Source organism: Pleurodeles waltl, chromosome 5, assembly GCF_031143425.1.
Source record: "Pleurodeles waltl isolate 20211129_DDA chromosome 5, aPleWal1.hap1.20221129, whole genome shotgun sequence".
In the NCBI taxonomy this organism is placed as follows: domain Eukaryota; kingdom Metazoa; phylum Chordata; class Amphibia; order Caudata; family Salamandridae; genus Pleurodeles; species Pleurodeles waltl.
The window spans coordinates 1,430,201,626-1,430,220,585 of record NC_090444.1 but is presented as its reverse complement, the minus strand read 5'-3'; the positions used below and the strand labels follow the sequence as shown (position 1 = coordinate 1,430,220,585).

The window sequence follows — 18,960 nt, the reverse complement described above, 5'->3', positions numbered from 1 at the left end:
TTTCACTTCCCCTTTGGCCTAGTGTGTAAGTACAAAGGAGAGCTTAGGGGATAGCCTTTTACTTATAAGTCAGGGAAATGAAGAAAAAAATTATGTTTATCAACCATGTTCAGAAGAGGTACAAGCTTTCACTGCCTGGGGAGTTAAAATCCGTGGATAAGTTAAATGTGCAGCCTAATATGTGTTTCTAATTTATTATCAGGCTTCCGTTTTGCAAGTGAAGAAATGTAAATTCAGTTTGTGGAACAAAAATTGATATTTAATTAGTTGTAGCAGCTCCGGCTAGTGCCGCTAGAGAAATAGACTCTGGATCAGAGGTGTGTGCCACAAATGGGATTACTTGACTGAGCTCCTTTCCATACCATTTTAGTACTAATTTAGATCTTGGAATAACAGAGATTAGATTGGCATAATTAATCGACTCTTCTTAGGCCACTGGCGGCCCCCGGAGATCGTTACAGGCTTGACTGCAGCGGGCACAACGCTGTTGATTTTTTTCCAGTCCAGGTTCTTTTAACCTCTGGTGGTCCAGGACTCTGCTCTTCTTCATGCAATAGCCCTTTATCGCCGGTGCAGTTTTGAAAGGGAAGGGTCTAGACGCAAGTGGGCTTCCAAAGATCTCACCTCAGCTGTACGTCAGCGCCTCCAGCACATGCTCCGTTGTTGGTAAATCAGCTATCCTAAACTCAAATGTTTAGAAATGGGAATATTCAGACATGTTGCAGCCTTTTATTCGTTAGGGTGCACCAGGCGTGTTTTAAGATCCACTGTATTAGTTAAGTCGGGGAAAGAAAGCGTAAAGGTACTTCTCAAACTGTAATGCAGATAGTTACGTGAATTGACTGCTAACCCTGCTTTTTGTGTCTTTGGTATTACATTATTGTATTACTTGTTATGCGGTGTGATGTTTACCTTTCCCTTTGACTGTACAGTAATCTTTTGCACGTCCATGAGTGGCTCTCAGCATAGTTAAATTATAGTAATACAATAAAATGATTCTAAACCAACTGTTTGTGTAACTGAATGGGAAATGTAACTTATGTGGCGTGTTTCACTGCTCTAAAGAGATTAGAACTTATAAAGTTAGTAAGTGGCTATTCTAGAAATTCAAAAGCAAAAGCATGTTATTGTAAATGATAACAGGCAATGACATTTTCAGGTTATGCAGGGCAATTCACTCGCTCCAAACGAGAATATTACCCAGTGGTAAAGGATTGAAGCTCAGCTGGTAGCATGCACAAATTGTTATGGAATAAGCAGTTAGAATATGGATTTTGATTTGTGGTGCCTGTCCCATTTATCATTCACTCAATTCCAATTCTGAGAACATGTGTTTTTTTATTTATTCTCTTCAGTTAGCAGAATATCCTTCAATGACACCACACATTGTAAGGCAGAAGTTAAAAAGGGAGCAAGACTGATGCAAGAGCAAACTCTCAGGTGTAACCACCATGGAATATACTGTGTAGATTTCTGAAGAGATTGGTATGACCTGGTCCACAAGCAGAGTTAATCCTCGCTAGCATGCCATGAAAACAGTTTTACCTGGAGGAAAGGGCAAAATCAAGCCACTAATTGACCATTCCTTTCATTCTTCCTCTGTGTTTTGCTTTGGGATTAGCAGTTTAAGGTGACAAGGTGGAAATTATGCATTTGTGCAAATAGAGGAGCTAGATGCTGTAGTGTGACTGATAAACAGGGGAAACGTAGAGAGAAAATAAGGAATGCAAGTGAGTGGCTAATAAGAAGTAAGTCAGTTAGGAATGGCCTCAAGACAACATAAACTGTAAAGTATGAAGTGACAGAATATAAAGAGGACCAGCAACAGTACCAGTGGAAAAGGGGAAGAGATACACTACCAACATCATACAATTAATTTGACAAAATTCACATGTAGAGCTATTTTAAGTGTACCACTTCTGCAAGGTTTTTTGCCATGTCTTTTCTACTGTGCACTCTCCGAATTTCCACACTGTAGGAAGTTGGCTCTGTATGTGCTATTTCAAAGTAAGGAATAGCATGCACAGAGTCCAAGGGTTCCCCTTAGAGGTAAAATAGTGGTAAAAATAGATAATACTAATGCTCTATTTTGTGGTAGTGTGGTCGAGCAGTAGGCTTATCCAAGGAGTAGTGTTAAGCATTTGTTGTACATACACATAGACAATAAATGAGGTACACACACTCAGAGACAAATCCAGCCAATAGGTTTTGTTATAGAAAAATATATTTTCTTAGTTTATTTTAAGAACCACAGGTTCAAATTTAACATGTAATATCTTGTTTGAAAGGTATTGCAGGTAAGTACATTAGGAACTTTGAATCATTTCAATTGCATGTATACTTTTCAAGTTATTCACAAATAGCTACTTTAAAAGTGGGCACTTAGTGCAATTTTCACAGTTCCTGGGGGAGGTAAGTTTTTGTTAGTTGTACCAGGTAAGTAAGACACTTACAGGGTTCAGTTCTTGGTCCAAGGTAGCCCACTGTTGGGGGTTCAGAGCAACCCCAAAGTCACCACACCAGCAGCTCAGGGCCGGTCAGGTGCAGAGTTCAAAGTGGTGCCCAAAACGCATAGGCTATAATGGAGAGAAGGGGGTGCCCCGGTTCCGGTCTGCTTGCAGGTAAGTACCCGCGTCTTCGGAGGGCAGACCAGGGGGGTTTTGTAGGGCACCGGGGGGGACACAAGCCCACACAGAAATTTCACCCTCAGCGGCGCGGGGGCGGCCGGGTGCAGTGTTAGAACAAGCGTCGGGTTCGCAATGTTAGTCAATGAGAGATCAAGGGATCTCTTCAGCGCTGCAGGCAGGCAAGGGGGGGCTTCCTCGGGGAAACCTCCACTTGGGCAAGGGAGAGGGACTCCTGGGGGTCACTTCTCCAGTGAAAGTCCGGTCCTTCAGGTCCTGGGGGCTGCGGGTGCAGGGTCTTTTCCAGGCGTCGGGACTTAGGTTTCAGAGAGTCGCTGTCAGGGGAAGCCTCGGGATTCCCTCTGCAGGCGGTGCTGTGGGGGCTCAGGGGGGACAGGTTTTGGTACTCACAGTCGTAGAGTAGTCCGGGGGTCCTCCCTGAGGTGTTGGTTCTCCACCAGCCGAGTCGGGGTCGCCGGGTGCAGTGTTGCAAGTCTCACGCTTCTTGCGGGGAGTTGCAGGGTTCTTTAAAGCTGCTTCTGGAAACAAAGTTGCAGTCTTTTTGGAGCAGGTCCGCTGTCCTCGGGAGTTTCTTGTCGTCGTCGAAGCAGGGCAGTCCTCAGAGGATTCAGAGGTCGCTGGTCCCTTTGGAGGGCGTCGCTGGAGCAGAGTTCTTTGGAAGGCAGGAGACAGGCCGGTGAGTTTCTGGAGCCAAGGCAGTTGTTGTCTTCTGGTCTTCCTCTGCAGGGGTTTTCAGCTAGGCAGTCCTTCTTCTTGTTGTTGCAGGAATCTAATTTTCTAGGGTTCAGGGTAGCCCTTAAATACTAAATTTAAGGGCGTGTTTAGGTCTGGGGGGTTAGTAGCCAATGGCTACTAGCCCTGAGGGTGGGTACACCCTCTTTGTGCCTCCTCCCAAGGGGAGGGGGTCACATCCCTAATCCTATTGGGGGAATCCTCCATCTGCAAGATGGAGGATTTCTAAAAGTTAGAGTCACCTCAGCTCAGGACACCTTAGGGGCTGTCCTGACTGGCCAGTGACTCCTCCTTGTTGCTTTCTTTGTTCCCTCCAGCCTTGCCGCCAAAAGTGGGGGCCGTGGCCGGAGGGGGCGGGCAACTCCACTAAGCTGGAGTGCCCTGCTGGGCTGTGACAAAGGGGTGAGCCTTTGAGGCTCACCGCCAGGTGTTACAGCTCCTGCCTGGGGGAGGTGTTAGCATCTCCACCCAGTGCAGGCTTTGTTACTGGCCTCAGAGTGACAAAGGCACTCTCCCCATGGGGCCAGCAACATGTCTCTAGTGTGGCAGGCTGCTGGAACTAGTCAGCCTACACAGACAGTCGGTTAAGTTTCAGGGGGCACCTCTAAGGTGCCCTCTGGGGTGTATTTTGCAATAAAATGTACACTGCCATCAGTGTGCATTTATTGTGCTGAGAAGTTTGATACCAAACTTCCCAGTTTTCAGTGTAGCCATTATGGTGCTGTGGAGTTCGTGTTTGACAAACTCCCAGACCATATACTCTTATGGCTACCCTGCACTTACAATGTCTAAGGTTTTGTTTAGACACTTTAGGGGTACCATGCTCATGCACTGGTACCCTCACCTATGGTATAGTGCACCCTGCCTTGGGGCTGTAAGGCCTGCTAGAGGGGTGTCTTACCTATACTGCGTAGGCAGTGAGAGGCTGGCATGGCACCCTGAGGGGAGTGCCATGTCGACTTACTCATTTTGTTCTCACTAGCACACACAGGCTTGTAAGCAGTGTGTCTGTGCTGAGTGAGGGGTCTCTAGGGTGGCATAATACATGCTGCAGCCCTTAGAGACCTTCCCTGGCATCAGGGCCCTTGGTACCAGAGGTACCAGTTACAAGGGACTTATCTGGATGCCAGGGTGTGCCAATTGTGGGATCAATGGTACATTTTAGGTGAAAGAACACTGGTGCTGGGGCCTGGTTAGCAGGGTCCCAGCACACTTCTCAGTCAAGTCAGCATCAGTATCAGGCAAAAAGTGGGGGGTAACTGCAACAGGGAGCCATTTCTTTACACACACTATTTATGTTGTATGTATATTTACTCACTTTTATATTTGTAACTTGCCACTGTTTTGCTGTTTACTATTTCCAAGTAAAGAGTTACACCTAGGTGTAAACTTCAATATTTCTACCTTTAAATGAGAGTTTGGAGTCTCATACAACACAATTTATGAATATAATGTTACTGCTAGTATCTTTATGTGTGTTACTGGAGATCCCCACAACCAAGGTGGTGATCTTCTAGGGGAAATTTTATGGAGAATTATTAAAATGCGAGTTACAGTCACCTTAGGGCACAAGTTATAGTTGCTTGAGGTAACTCTAACTATAAATGGTGAATTTCTATGGTTCTCCCGTGCACAGCGGAGGGTGCCAACAAGACGTGGCCTGCATCCAGAACCTGTGGCAAACACACGCTAACCACCCAACCTCATGCTGTGCACGGCCATTGGGGCATGCATGGCGGGAGTTGGCTGCAGCCTCTCTGCATGTGAGAATAGGTCCGAGTGTCTGGCTGGGTGTGAGAGTGGGTACAAAAGTGTATTAGTGGGTGTGTCAGTGTGTGTGCAAGTCTGTGCGTGGGTGCATAAGGATGTCAGTGGGTCTGTGAGTGGTTGTTTGACAGTCTGAGTGGGCCTGGGAGTGAGTGTGTAACTGTCTGAGTGGGTCTGTGAGTGGGTACATGAGGGTGTGACTGGGGCTGTGAATGAGTGCATGAGGTTCTGAGTAGGTCTGTGAGTGGGTCTGTGAGTACCTGAGTGGGTCTGTGAGTGGGTACGTAAGTGTCTGAGTGGGTGTGTGAGTTGAGGAAATTAATTGAAAGAGTAACAGAAAGAGAGAGAGAAAGAAAGTAAGAGATGTACAGAGTTTTTTTAGGCTTTGATGTATGATATACATAGAATAAGATATTTCTGTACAGTTCAAAATTAAATAAATTATCTGTTATTTTTAAGAATTAAAATAATTTGTACTTTATAAAAAATAAAAATAAAAGAGTCGGGCTGGACTCAGACCTTGAAGGCTCAGTGTGAAGGTTTTTGACCTTCACACTGAGCTATTGCTTTCTCTCTTTTTTCATTTTTTTGCCCTTTATGGGCTATCTGGGACCACGAGGGAACCCTCAAGGGCTCTCCCACAGTCTCTACATATTTAGTTATTTAGTCTTTATTATTTAGAAAAATGCCCTTTACGGGCTGTCCGACGCTGCGGGGTAAGCCTCAAGGCTTACCTTGCGGTGCCATTGCTTCAGCAAGCAAAGAGCTGCTTTTTCCTGAAGCTCCCTGCTTGCTGAAGCATTTCATCTCTGTTCTCTGTACGCCTGCAAGGAGCAGAGATGAAAAGTCCACTATCAGAAAGCGGGACCTGCTTGACAGGTCCCACTGTCTGAAAGCAAAATGTTTGCTGTGGCTGAGCTGCAGCTCCAGAGCTGTAGCTAAGCCAAAGCATACAGGTATGTCCTGGGGTGGGCACCCCAGGACATAGCAGGAGCCGGCACTGTGGGGCGGCAGTCGCCAGGGCCAACAGTGGCTCCTTAAGGGGGGCCACACAGCCCACCGCCAGCATATTAGAAACCCCGGGGACATGGTGATCCTTGGTTACGGAGGTCCAAAACTGACCCCCTTCCCATTTTTTACTATTTGCCCTGGGGAAGAGGTGGTACCTGGGGCAATGGGGGACTTGTGGCCCCCTGCATACTAATTACTTATGGCCCTGGGGAGGTGGCAGTCCCTTGAGCCATGATTGGGACCCCCTCCATTTAATGCATAAAGCCCCGGGGAGGTGACATTCCGAGGGGCAGCGGGGGAGGCCGATGGTCCTCCCCACACCAAAAATTACTTTTACTCCGGGTAGGTGGCTGTCTATGGGGTGCAGGCGGGCCTCCCATCCCCTCGCACACTATTACTTATTCTACCTGGGGAGGTGGTCATCTCTGGGACTGCGGGGGGGCAGACCGTGCCCCCACACTCTTTTTAAGAATGCCCCTGGGACTCGGGTCACCAGGGGGCTTAAAAAGCATGAAGCGCAGGAGACCGCCCTTTGTTTTTTTCAACATTTTTGCCGTATTCGTGGATACACCATGAATCCGGGTGACAATTTTTAAAAAATTGCTTTTTAGCCTGGGGTGGTGCTCTGGGGCCCCACCACCAGAGCTAAGGGGTCAGGGTGTCTGTACCCTGGCCCATTTTTTTGACCATTTGTTTTCTGAGACTCGTCACAAGCTTCCTTGCTGAAGTGTTGACAGCCAATCAGATCTCAGCACTAGACCGGAAGGGGTCCTGCATCCTTCGCTTCCCTATATACACAAATTTGGATTTCCTTACATTTCTCAGAAACTACTGAATGGATTTACACCAAGTACCAAAAGGGATCTTTCTGGACAAAGACCTACCTTTCTGCCAAATTCTGTTTAATTCCGTTTAGTGGTTTTTGCGCTATCGCTGTTCAATTTTTCCTATGGGAATTAACATTGGAAATGCTCCAAACTTCACCTCCCCTTTATCTCAGCCCCCGCTTGATGGATCACCCCAAAACTTTACAGACAGCAACTCATGTGACTGTCAAATTTGTTTGAAAATTTTCTTGAAGATTTGTCAAGTGGTGCCAAAGATATAGGCAAGCAAGCAGGTCCTAACTATAACTACCTAGTGGCGACTGCCACTAGGTAATCTATATATAAGATAAAAAGCAAAAAAATAAAGGCATATAATTCAAATAACATCCAATAGGAAGTAATGTTAAATTGGATATATGTGTATGTGTGTTTACCTTTTTGCATTGGATCATGTGTGTCAGAAGCATAGTTTTTTCTAGTAGAATCACAGGAGCCACTAGTGCAACCTAAAGTGACCTTTACTCAATATATATATATATATACATGTATATATATATATATATATATATACATGTATATACACACAATTTAAGATTACTTCCTATATGATGCAATTTGAATTCTATGCGTATTATTTTTTTTAATGGGAGGATGTTGCAGTACCGGTGGTTGCCGATGTGTGGAGCTTGATTTACTTCAAGGCTAGCTGGAGTATACTTGAGCCAGTTTGGTTCCTTTTAGGCTTTAGCAACTTTTGAAGTGCATCTTGTGAATTGCATTTGTCTCTCTCTTTTTTCAGTGTGTGTGTTTTGCATTATCATGTGCCTCTCAAACGCCTCCTTAAGTTTCCCTAAACACTTCCCATTTTGCATTAATTATACCCCACTTTCACACCACTCTCTCTATCTGATCCCTCCCACGTTTTCTACTAAAGTGCATACCTATGTGTGTGGTGATCTCACCTTCAAAATGATTGGAGAGGCAAAGGTGATGGTCTCTGGCAGTAGGTTTGGTAATTACCTGTCGTAAAACATGAGTAGTAATACTGTAGTACTGCTCTACATAATACAAAATGTGGTTTCTGAGTTGGGCCTGCAGCTCTCAGGTGAGCCTTTAGCTCTAAAACGCCACAGAAATGGAGAGCTAGGCACTTGTTTCAACATACTTTGCATGGGACTCAACCAGTAACTCATAGCCAGGCAGTCTCTGTCACAGTAATAATTATTTTCTATGATGCAGTTCAGGTATAATCAGGTCCTGCAAATTAAAACCACCGTGTCCCTATCAATCCTGTTCCTGAATTCTATGGTTCAGATTCATTTTATGCAAGTTTATCCATTTAAAACAGGTTATTTAATCAGTTTCAAAGCTTCTGTGATGGAAATGTAGTGATGTAAGCAGGAGTCACACAAAATGTGCCATCAAAGGTCAGAGGGCACGTGATGTCACTCCCTTGCCTCCGGTGATTTTGGATAAATGTAAATATGTGAGGGAGCGGTTTTGCAGTGAATGGTTCTTAACATCAATTTTGCAGGCTGGGAAAGTATAATTTAGGAATTATTTTTTTTCAGAAAATGGCATCCTGCTTTATAAGATGTAATGCTGCTAGAAAGTAAAAATAAACTGTATTTGAGAATTTGTGGATATAGATTTAATATTTTAGGCTCAACAACTGTATATTTTAGCACATGTTACATCTTCTAAAAAACCCTCCTTTCATTGTGTTTTAGAGTACAACGTAAGGCGATATGGTAGTTCCTGTTTGCTGTAGTTATTTTCTTATATACTTTAGGTGACTTTGGAAATGCATTATTTAACAAAAAATATATAAATAAACATTTGTTGTCCGTAGGGTGAACAGGGAGACAAAGGAGACAAGGGACAAGAGGGTATTCATGGAAAGGAGGTAAGCATCTTAATATGAATTGCATATTAAGAACCATTGATGAATAAAAATGAAACGTTATGCGGTTGAAGATTTAACAACATGCAATCTTGTCCGGACTAGAATGGGAATATTTTCCTCTGGCAATTTTCTGAAAGTCACAGATATGTCACACCTACTGTTTTGAGATTCTTCTCTATGGTGGGGCATTAACTAAATCGGAATTGAGTACACTTCTAAGAACCTTATCTTGGATTATGACTGGTGGACCCTGTGGCTACAGGACAGTATTCCTTGATCCCTGTATAGGCTATGTGTCTCCCTCGGGTCCAACAGCCCACAGACAAACATTTGAAGTTATTCATACATCAAATTTAATAAATCCTCATAACATATTTTGGCTGTGGCCATGTGGATTCAGCTGCAATTGGGCTTCAATTTGAAAGAGGATAGTATGAGTGTTTAAAATATCTCCAACCAGGTTCTATTAATTAGGCCGTGGCTAGTTGGTTTGTCCAGCACCTCCTGTGTTGTCAGGCCTATTCCCTTCAAGCCCTCACTCCATATTTCCCGCTACCACACTATATATTGTGCAGCATAGCTGGTACCACGTTCCTTAGTATGTAGTTCGTGGTCAATGCTGCAGTACTTTTACTTCCTCAGAATTGGTAGTGCTCCCTCTTACACTTGATATCTGACATGAATTACTTCCAGGGAACACCTGTAGATCATGTGTGTCCTGCATTCCCGAGGATATCTACCCATAGGGCTAATTCAGCTGGGCATTCTTCAGGATTCTTCAGCACTGTGGAGTTCCTGTAAGATTCTTTGGACGCAGGACTGCCCTGAGAAAACGGCACAATCATTGACTGTGATTTTTAGTTTACAAATGTGTGCTTAAACATGGCAGCGGTTCAGATTTTCCCCTTTTGTAAAGTCAAATTTGAATAGACTGTCATGCAGTCAGCCTGCACTTGTCAAGTGTAACCTATCTATGGACTCACTGACTTTTCACACTGTATGTATCTCCTTCATATTGCAATACATAGTTCATCTACAAATCAAAATGAATAGTAACACTGTAATAAATAAAAAAAACACATGTGGGATCTGTTTATTTAGAATTCAAGCAGCGCACATATTTGAGGAAAACAAGTTAACCTCAACTCAATTGAACATTCCGAAAACGTTAAAAGTATGTGTCATTCACAGTGTAATATTTCAGTATTATGTTTATGTCATATTGATTATGAGTAAAGAAAATAGAAGAGAAATAGACAAATCAATTCTTAAAAATGCAAGGACATGAAAAACACATTCTAAAATGTGTTTTGTTTTTTGTACTACAGTGACGATATAGCGTTGTTTTACCAAGAAGACATGCTCAAAGAAATAAAATAAACTGCAATATGGTAGAGTAACTTTTTGCTTACAGGGTTCAGCATTTACACGTTTACTTTAACACACTGGGGACGATTCATTGGTGGATGCTAGCATCATGGCTGGGCCTGCAAGGGTGAACTGGTCAAGTGTACTGATTAATGTTCAAAGAGCAGAACAGAACTGTCATTGTGTGTGTGTGGGTGTTTGTATGTATATATATATATATATATTTTATTTTATTTAAAAAATAAAAATAAATCCACGCCCTAAATGTACTTAGAGGGGAACGTTAACCCGCGTTCATATATATAAAAAAAAAAAACTTTCCTTTGCACCTCCTCTGCATTTTCAGAATGTCTTATGATTTTCCTTGTGCCTAATGTGACTGAAAGTGCGAGGTGTCCTTCCGGTTGGAAGAAATGCGCTGACAGCGCGGAAAAGCTCCTTGCATGTTGCTCTCCTTAGTTCAGGAAACATTTCTGTGTTGGTTCCTGCCCGGTTGCTAGATGGGATCTTGTTCCAAAGACCCGCCTGGAGACGAGTAAGGTATACCGTACATCTTGTGAACTTTTCAATCAGCTTGACACTGACAGATACTTTAGAAGCATGCAGCGTTGCCGCTTTGCATTGTGAGCAGTAAATCAAGTGAGTGACATGCTGTCTTGTAAAATGTTATAGACTGTCATCAGCAGATAATTTCCATAAAAAGGCATCGCAAAAACAGAGTTGTTTATGCCGCCGGATGCAGTACATAATCATTTTCATTGAAAAATAATCTGCATGAAGCCATGATTGCACTAAGTCACTGCTATGTAAAAGATCCAGAAAAGTGCAGTTCAGCATATAAAGACTGGTGAGAGCAGAACATGCACCACTGTGGTTCGCCCCAAAGCGTTCTAATTATCGCAGAAAAATTATATCTATATATATATAGATATATATATATATATAACCTTAAACACTCCTTTAAGTACCAGGAGAATCATGATCCATGAGTAAGGCTGTTGCCGAAACGCGTTGGATTTTGTGCTGAAATAAATAGAATTTTCATATTGGAGGTGTCCTGGTTCTCCTGGTACTTAAAGGAGTGTTTAAGGTTATATTAGGGCCTCTCGGAGCCCATCCAGGACCGCTGTGTGGAGCCCCTGCATTCCGGGACTTGGTTACGAATTATATATATATATATATAGTCACTTAAAAAACAAAGGTTCCAGGGTCATTATACTTAGGTTCTGAACTTTCTGGCACAAAACCAGAGAAATTCAGTTATAGTTAGAGTTATTTCAAGTAACTATAACTCCCTGCCTAAGGTAACTTCAACTCGTGTCCACACCATGAACAGTTTTTGCTTCAATAACTTGACGTCTAATGTTTCATGGATATTTTTATTGATGTTATAATAGTTATCATGAGTACTGCAATATCTGGGGTAATTAGCAGTGCACAGTGAGGGCACGAGTTAGAGTTACCTTAGGCCGTGAGTTATAGTTATTTGAAATAACTCTATCTATAACTTTTGAATTTCTCTGGTTTTGTGTGAGTAAATTCAGACCCTAACTATAACATCCCTGTAACCTTTGGCTTACTATAACATCCCTGTAACCTTTGGTTTTTCAAGTGAATTTCTTCATTTTTAAAAATTCTATTTCCTAACTATAATGTCAGTGTAACCTTTGTTTTTTTCAGTACATTTCTATGTTTTTTTTTTTTTTTTTGTAATGTAAAGTAATTCTCATTACTATATGTTAATCCAACTACCAGCATGTTTGGCTTTTGACCAAGCCCACCGGCCAACCCCATATAACCAACCAACCCCATGCTGTACACATTTGGCCATGCACAGTGGGGGTTCTCCACAGGGCCTGGCCTGCAGCCAACAACCCCTAACCACTAAACCCCACAATGCGCATAGCCTTTGGCGGTGTGGAGCGGGAGTTGGCCACAGGGCCTGTCTCTCAGGGTGTGAGAATAAGTGTGAGAGAGTGTCTCTGGGTGTGAGAGTGACTGTGAGAGGGTCTGTATGGATGTGGGAGTGGGTGTGAAAGGGTCTATGTGGGTGTGAGAGTGCGTGATTGCACTCCAGTAGAGGAAAGATGCATTCACCTCCACAAAGGATTTCAGATCATTTTTCAATATTGAATTGTGGAGTAAACACAGTTGCTTAGCTTTCACCAAGCCCAGGAGCTAGGATTATATGTCCTCTCCAGAAGTGGAGCTTCAACTGGAGAACCTGCTACGTTTATATTTGTAAGTGCTTCCTGTTGAGGTTTAATTTCTGTGAAATGAGCATCATGACCAGAACTGAAGCTCATCTGCTTGTTTATCCAACAAGAGTCGACAGTTGAGCACAAAATATCTATCAAACTGTAGCACTTTCTACTGGTGTAGGAGGCTGGCCTGGTTTGTAGTGGTACCAAGGGGTACTTACACTCTGCACCAGGTCCAGTTATCCCTTATTAGTGTAGAAGAGGTGTCTAGCAGCTTAGGCTGATAGAAAAGGTAGCTTAGCAGAGCAGCTTAGGCTGAACTAGGAGGCGTGTAAAGCTCCTACTATACCACTGGTGTCATATGCACAATATCATAAGAAAACACAATACACAGATATACTAAAAATAAAGGTACTTTATTTTTATGACAATATGCCAGAGTATCTCAGTGAGTACCCTCAGTATGAGGATAGCAAATATACACAAGATATATGTACACAATACCAAAAATATGCAGTAATAGCAATAGAAAACAGTGCAAGCAATGTACAGTCACAATAGATTGCAATGGGAGCACATAGGTACAGGGGCAACACAAACCATATACTCTAGAAGTGGAATGCGAACCATGAATGGACCCCAAACCTATGTGAACTTGTAGAGGGTCGCTGGGACTGTAAGAAAACAGTGAGGGTTAGAAAAATAGCCCACCCCAAGACCCTGAAAAGTGGGTGCAAAGTGCACCTAAGTTCCCCAGAGAGCACAGAAGTCGTGATAGGGGAATTCTGCAAGGAAGACCAACACCAGCAATGCAACAACAATGGATTTCCAGACGATAGTACCTGTGGAACAAGGGGACCAAGTCCAAGAGTCACGATCAAGTCGGGAGTGGGCAGATGCCCAGGAAATGCCAGCTGTGGTTGCAAAGAAGCTGCCACTGGATGGTAGAAGCTGTGGATTCTGCAAGAACAAAGAGGGCTAGAAACTTACCCTTTGGAGGATGGATGTCCCAAGTCATGAAGAAGCTTGCAGAGGTGTTTCAGTGCAGAAAGACCACAAACAAGCCTTGCTAGCTGCAAGGGTCGCGGTTAGGGTTTTTGGATTCTGCTGTGGCCCAGGAGGGACCAGGATGTCGCCAATTGCGTGAGGAGACAGAGGGGGCGTCCAGCAAGACAAAAAGCCCACACAGAAGCAAGCAGCACCCGCAGAAGTGCCGGAACAGGCACTACAAAGAAGAGTGAACCAGAGCTCACCCGAAGTCACAAAAGAAGGTCCCACGACGCCGGAGGACAACTCAGGAGGTCGTGCACTGCAGGTTAGAGTGTCGGGGACCCAGGCGTGGCTGTGCACAAAGGAAATCCTGGAAGAGTGCACAGGAGCCGGAGCAGCTGCAAATCACGCGGTACCCAGCAATGCAGTCTAGCGTGGGGAGGCAAGGACTTACCTCCACCAAACTTGGACTGAAGAGTCACTGGACTGTGGGAGTCACTTGGACAGAGTTGCTGAGTTCCAGGGACCACGCTCGTCGTGCTGAGAGGGGACCCAGAGGACCGGTGTTGCAGTCTTTTGGTGCCTGCGGTTGCAGGGGGAAGATTCCGTCGACCCACGGGAGATTTCTTTGGAGCTTCTAGTGCAGAGAGGAGGCAGACTACCCCCACAGCATGCACCACCAGGAAAACAGTTGAGAAGGCCGCAGGATCAACGATACAAGGTTGCAGTAGTCGTCTTTGCTACTTTGTTGCAGTTTTGCAGGCGTCCAGAACAGTCAGCGGTCGATTCCTTGGCAGAAGGTGAAGAGAGAGATGCAGAGGAACTCTGGTGAGCTCTTGCATTCGTTATCTAAAGAATTCCCCAAAACAGAGACCCTAGATAGCCAGAAAAGGAGATTTGGCTACCTAGGAAGGAGGATAGGCTAGCAACACAGGTAAGAGCCTATCAGAAGGAGTCTCTGACGTCACCTGCTGGCACTGGCCACTCAGAGCAGTCCAGTGTGCCAGCAGCACATCTGTTTGCAAGATGGCAGAGGTCTGGAGCACACTGGAGGAGCTCTGGGCACCTCCCAGGGGAGGTGCAAGTCAGGGGAGTGGTCACTCCCCTTTCCTTTGTCCAGTTTCACGCCAGAGAAGGGCTGGGGGATCCCTGAACCGGTGTAGACTGGCTTATGCAGAAATGGGCACCATCTGTGCCCATCAAAGCATTTCCAGAGGCTGGGGGAGGCTACTCCTCCCCAGCCCTGACACCTTTTTCCAAAGGGAGAGGGTGTAACACCCTCTCTCTGAGGAAGTCCTTTGTTCTGCCTTCCTGGGCTAAGCCTGGCTGGACCCCAGGAGGGCAGAAACCTGTCTGAGGGGTTGGCAGCAGCAGCAGCTGCGGTGAAACCCCAGGAAAGGTAGTTTGGCAGTACCCGGGTCTGTGCTAGAGACTCGGGGGATCATGGAATTGTCAATTCCATGATCTTAGACATGTTACATGGCCATGTTCAGAGTTACCATTGTGATGCTATACATAGGTAGTGACCTATGTATAGTGCACGCGTGTAATGGTGTCCCCGCACTCACAAAGTCCGGGGAATTTGCCCTGAACGATGTGGGGGCACCTTGGCTAGTGCCAGGGTGCCCACACACTAAGTAACTTAGCACCCAACCTTTACCAGGTAAAGGTTAGACATATAGGTGACTTATAAGTTACTTAAGTGCAGTGGTAAATAGCTGTGAAATAACGTGGACGTTATTTCACTCAGGCTGCAGTGGCAGGCCTGTGTAAGAATTGTCAGAGAACCCTATGGGTGGCAAAAGAAATGCTGCAGCCCTTAGGGATCTCCTGGAACCCCAATACCCTGGGTACCTCAGTACCATATACTAGGGAATTATAAGGGTGTTCCAGTATGCCAATGTAAATTGGTGAAATTGGTCACAAGCCTGTTTGTGACAATTTGGAAAGAAATGAGAGAGCATGACCACTGAGGTTCTGGTTAGCAGAGCCTCAGTGAGACAGTTAGTCATCACACAGGTAACACATACAGGGCACACTTATGAGCACTGGGGCCCTGGCTGGCAGGGTCCCAGTGACACATACAACTAAAACAACATATGTACAGTGAAATATGGGAGTAACATGCCAGGCAAGAAGGTACTTTCCTACAACTGGTTAGTTAGTAAGTGCTACCTCATTGGTTAATTGTGCAGTGTGGGGGAGAGGGACCTCGTGGCACCCCTTCCACAGCCAACTTCGGCTCTGGGGCCCCCATCCCCTGGGGCCCATTATAATTCAAAGGTGGGGCCATGCGGCCCACACCTTGGGCCGATCTCCGCCCTGGGGACTCCATCCCCCAGGGCCACCTACAACTCAATGGCGGCACATACCGACCCCCTCCCTGGGCTGATCTCGGCCCTGGGGATCCTACCCCCCCCCCCAGGGCCCTGCCTTCAATAAATGGAGGAGGGGGCCACATGGCCCCCCTGCCCCAGTCTATTTCAGCCCTAGGTGACCCATCCCCAGGGGCCCGGCCTTTGTTATTAGGGGAGGGGGGCTGCACGGTCCCCCTCCCCCGGCTGTACTCAGCTCCAAAGACCCCATCTCCCAAAACCTTCATTAAATGGAGTTGGGGGTGCATGCTCCCTGTTCCCCTGGCCGATTTCGGCCCCAGGGACCCCATCCCCTGGGCACAACCGAGGACCCTATCCCAGGGGCCCGGCCATCTATCCTTGGTGCCCTGCAGGCTCCCAGAGTGCAGTGGGACTGTGGGGGAGCCTCAAAGCCCCAGTGGTCTCAGCCGGCTCCCCGCCTCCTGTGGGAGCTGGCATTGCTATCACAGACTGGGAGCTGCTAAAGATACAGCTTCCTGTCTGTGAGAGCACTTGTTTCCTCTGTTTCCCTGCCCACATCTCTGCGAGCAGGGAAACAGAGAAAACATCCAGGTCCAGCAAGCGAGAGCTGTTTGACAGCTCTTGCTTTCTGGGAGTGTAGTGTTTGCTTTGACTTGGCAGAAGCTTTCAATGCTTCCGTCAAGTTAGAGCAAACAGCTATGTCCCAAGGGTGGGTACCCCAGGACATAGCAGGAGCCGGCCCTGGAGGTGGCAGTCCCCAGACCCATCTATGGCTCCTTGTGGAGGGCCATGTGGCATCCCTACCAACATTGTATTTGCCCTGGGGATGTGGTGGTCCCCAGGGCTGCGGGGGGCGCAAAGCCTTCCTTTAATTTGAATAAGTAGCCCCAAGGAGGTAGTGGCCCCAGGGGCTGATGAGGGGCCACACGTCCCCCCCCCCTCGCACTTTGCTCCGGGAAGGTGGTGGTCCCTGGGGCTTCCCCACAGCCCCCTTCATATAATGAAGTATTACACTCAGGGAGATGGTGGTCCCCCATCCTTATTTAATTTATTCATTTTGCCCCAGGAAGGTTGTGGTCGCTGTGGCATGGGGGACTGCGCAGCTCCCTGCATACTATTGAAACAAAGCGCCAGGGTGGTGGGGGTCCCTGGGCAATAAGCCCAGGAGGTGGGCTCATACACCCCTCCTTTATTTTTAATGTGCCCCTGGGACCTGGCCCACCCGGGGCTTTATTAAAACAAGCATGTGAGACTGCACTTGTTTTTTTGTTGTTTTTTTTTTGGTTGCTGATTCGCTTTTTTGCCCAGGAGCGGCCCTCTGGGACCCCAGCACCAGAGCTAAGGGGGCAGGGTGCCCCTACACTGGTCCTTTTCTTTTTTTTAATATCATTTTTTCAGAGATTCGGCTGAAGCCTAGTCAGAAGATGGCTGCCAACGCTTCCTTGTTGAAGTGTTGGCAGCCAATCAAGTCGCAGCACAAGATCGGGAGGGTTCATGGAGCCTTTGCTTCCCTATATACAAATATTTAAATTTTATTTAACATCTCAAAAACTACAGAATGGATTTACACAAAATAACATAAAGGGTTCTTTCTGGACCAAGAGCTACCTTTCTGCCAAATATGATGTAATTCCTTCCAGCTGTTCGGCCTGTAACCGTGTTCAAAATCCCTATGTAAAAATGCATGGGGAAAAATGTTTTGGCCCCTGCTTAAAAGATCACCCCAATATTTTCCAGACAGCATCTGAAGTGAGCGTCATATTTTTGGGGAACATTTTGTGAAGATTCATAAACTGGTACCAAAGATATGGGCAAGTAAAAAACACTCCTTCTGTAGAAACTAGCACCTAACTATAACTAGTCCTAACTATAACTACCTAGTGGTGAATGCCACTAGATAATATAAATATCTATATATATATACTTGATGAAAAAAGCACAGTTTAGCAATCGTTATGGTGCTTCATTGACACCCTCCTCTCGAGCTACTGTGGCACCATGTGAACCTAAGGAACCAGAGTAAAGTAACAAGACAAACAACCCAAAAGACTGCCTCACCCACCCTTCTCCAACTCTTCAGCACCACCTTTTACCATCCGACCAACACCGCCACCTCTCACCCAACCATCTATTCACTGAGAGGCATATTTACGTGCACCTAGCGCCACCAGAGAGTCACTTTCAGTGTTGATCCTGTGGCGCTGCGCATTGCACCATATTTACAAGGCAGCGCTAAGGCACTCTTTGTGATTTAACTCTGCCTTGAAAATATGGGCCCCTCCAATGCAGTTTTCTGCAGCACAGGGGCATGCAATGGGCATTGCCGTGGGTGATCTACCGCAACACCCACTGCTTTTGACGCTGCCCCAGATTTACAAGGAATTGTAAATCTGAGGCAGTGCCAAAAACTAACACCCCCCATTGGTGGTGTTAGCATGGTGCAACTGTCAGAAATAGTTTTTGCTTTTTCTACATGTGCTGCATTTTGCAGCACACATAAAAAGTGCAAAAGGCCATTAATGATTGTTAATTTGCAGGAAAGTGTTCCATGCTGCATATAAACAATCATTCAATAATGATGATTTGCTATTTGCATTCTGCAGCACACATAGAAGAGCCCAATCACCATTGTAGTTTGTTTATGTCCTGGAAGGGTCAGCTTCCTGCACATAAGGAATGATTCCCTTCAACGCAGACACGCTTGCACTATGGTGCAAGGATGCCTGCATTGGCGCTGGCAGCTAAATTTAGTGCCAGCGCTAGGGAAAACACAGGCATACACCATATTTTTACAAATATGGTGCATCCCTGCATTTCAGATCTGATGCAGCCCGGCGCTGCCAATTTTGGCACAGCACCGTGTGGCACCAGTTCCATGTAAATGTGCCACTAAGTGCTTACAGGAACGCGGGAGTGCTGCAGCACGGCTAAGCACCACTAGACCAGCCCATACATGCCACTTCTTAAGTTTCTTTTGGAAGCGATATGGAGACATGGGAAGTAGAACAAAGTACCATGGCATTCTCACAACCTCGGAGGGTGAGTTTGTGTGGTGGGAAAATGGAGTGAAGAGAGGGGTCCAACCAAAGACGGAGTTGGCAGAAGCCTAAGAGGGCTCCATGATCAGTAACAGCTTTCTTGGTTATCCTGAAAATTCTTGCCAGCGTTAAGGTTTTG

The 18,960-nt window shown here is 45.7% G+C and overlaps 1 protein-coding gene across 1 annotated transcript in view; it reads left to right on the top strand.

The window, feature by feature from the left end:
* Positions 1-18,960, top strand: part of COL19A1 (collagen type XIX alpha 1 chain) — a 2,318,824-nt gene that overhangs the window by 1,117,731 nt on the left and 1,182,133 nt on the right. The window contains exon 13 of the mRNA XM_069235722.1: positions 8,835-8,888. Within this exon, the coding sequence (XP_069091823.1) occupies positions 8,835-8,888 (54 nt within the window). The remainder of the gene's footprint in view (positions 1-8,834; positions 8,889-18,960) is intronic.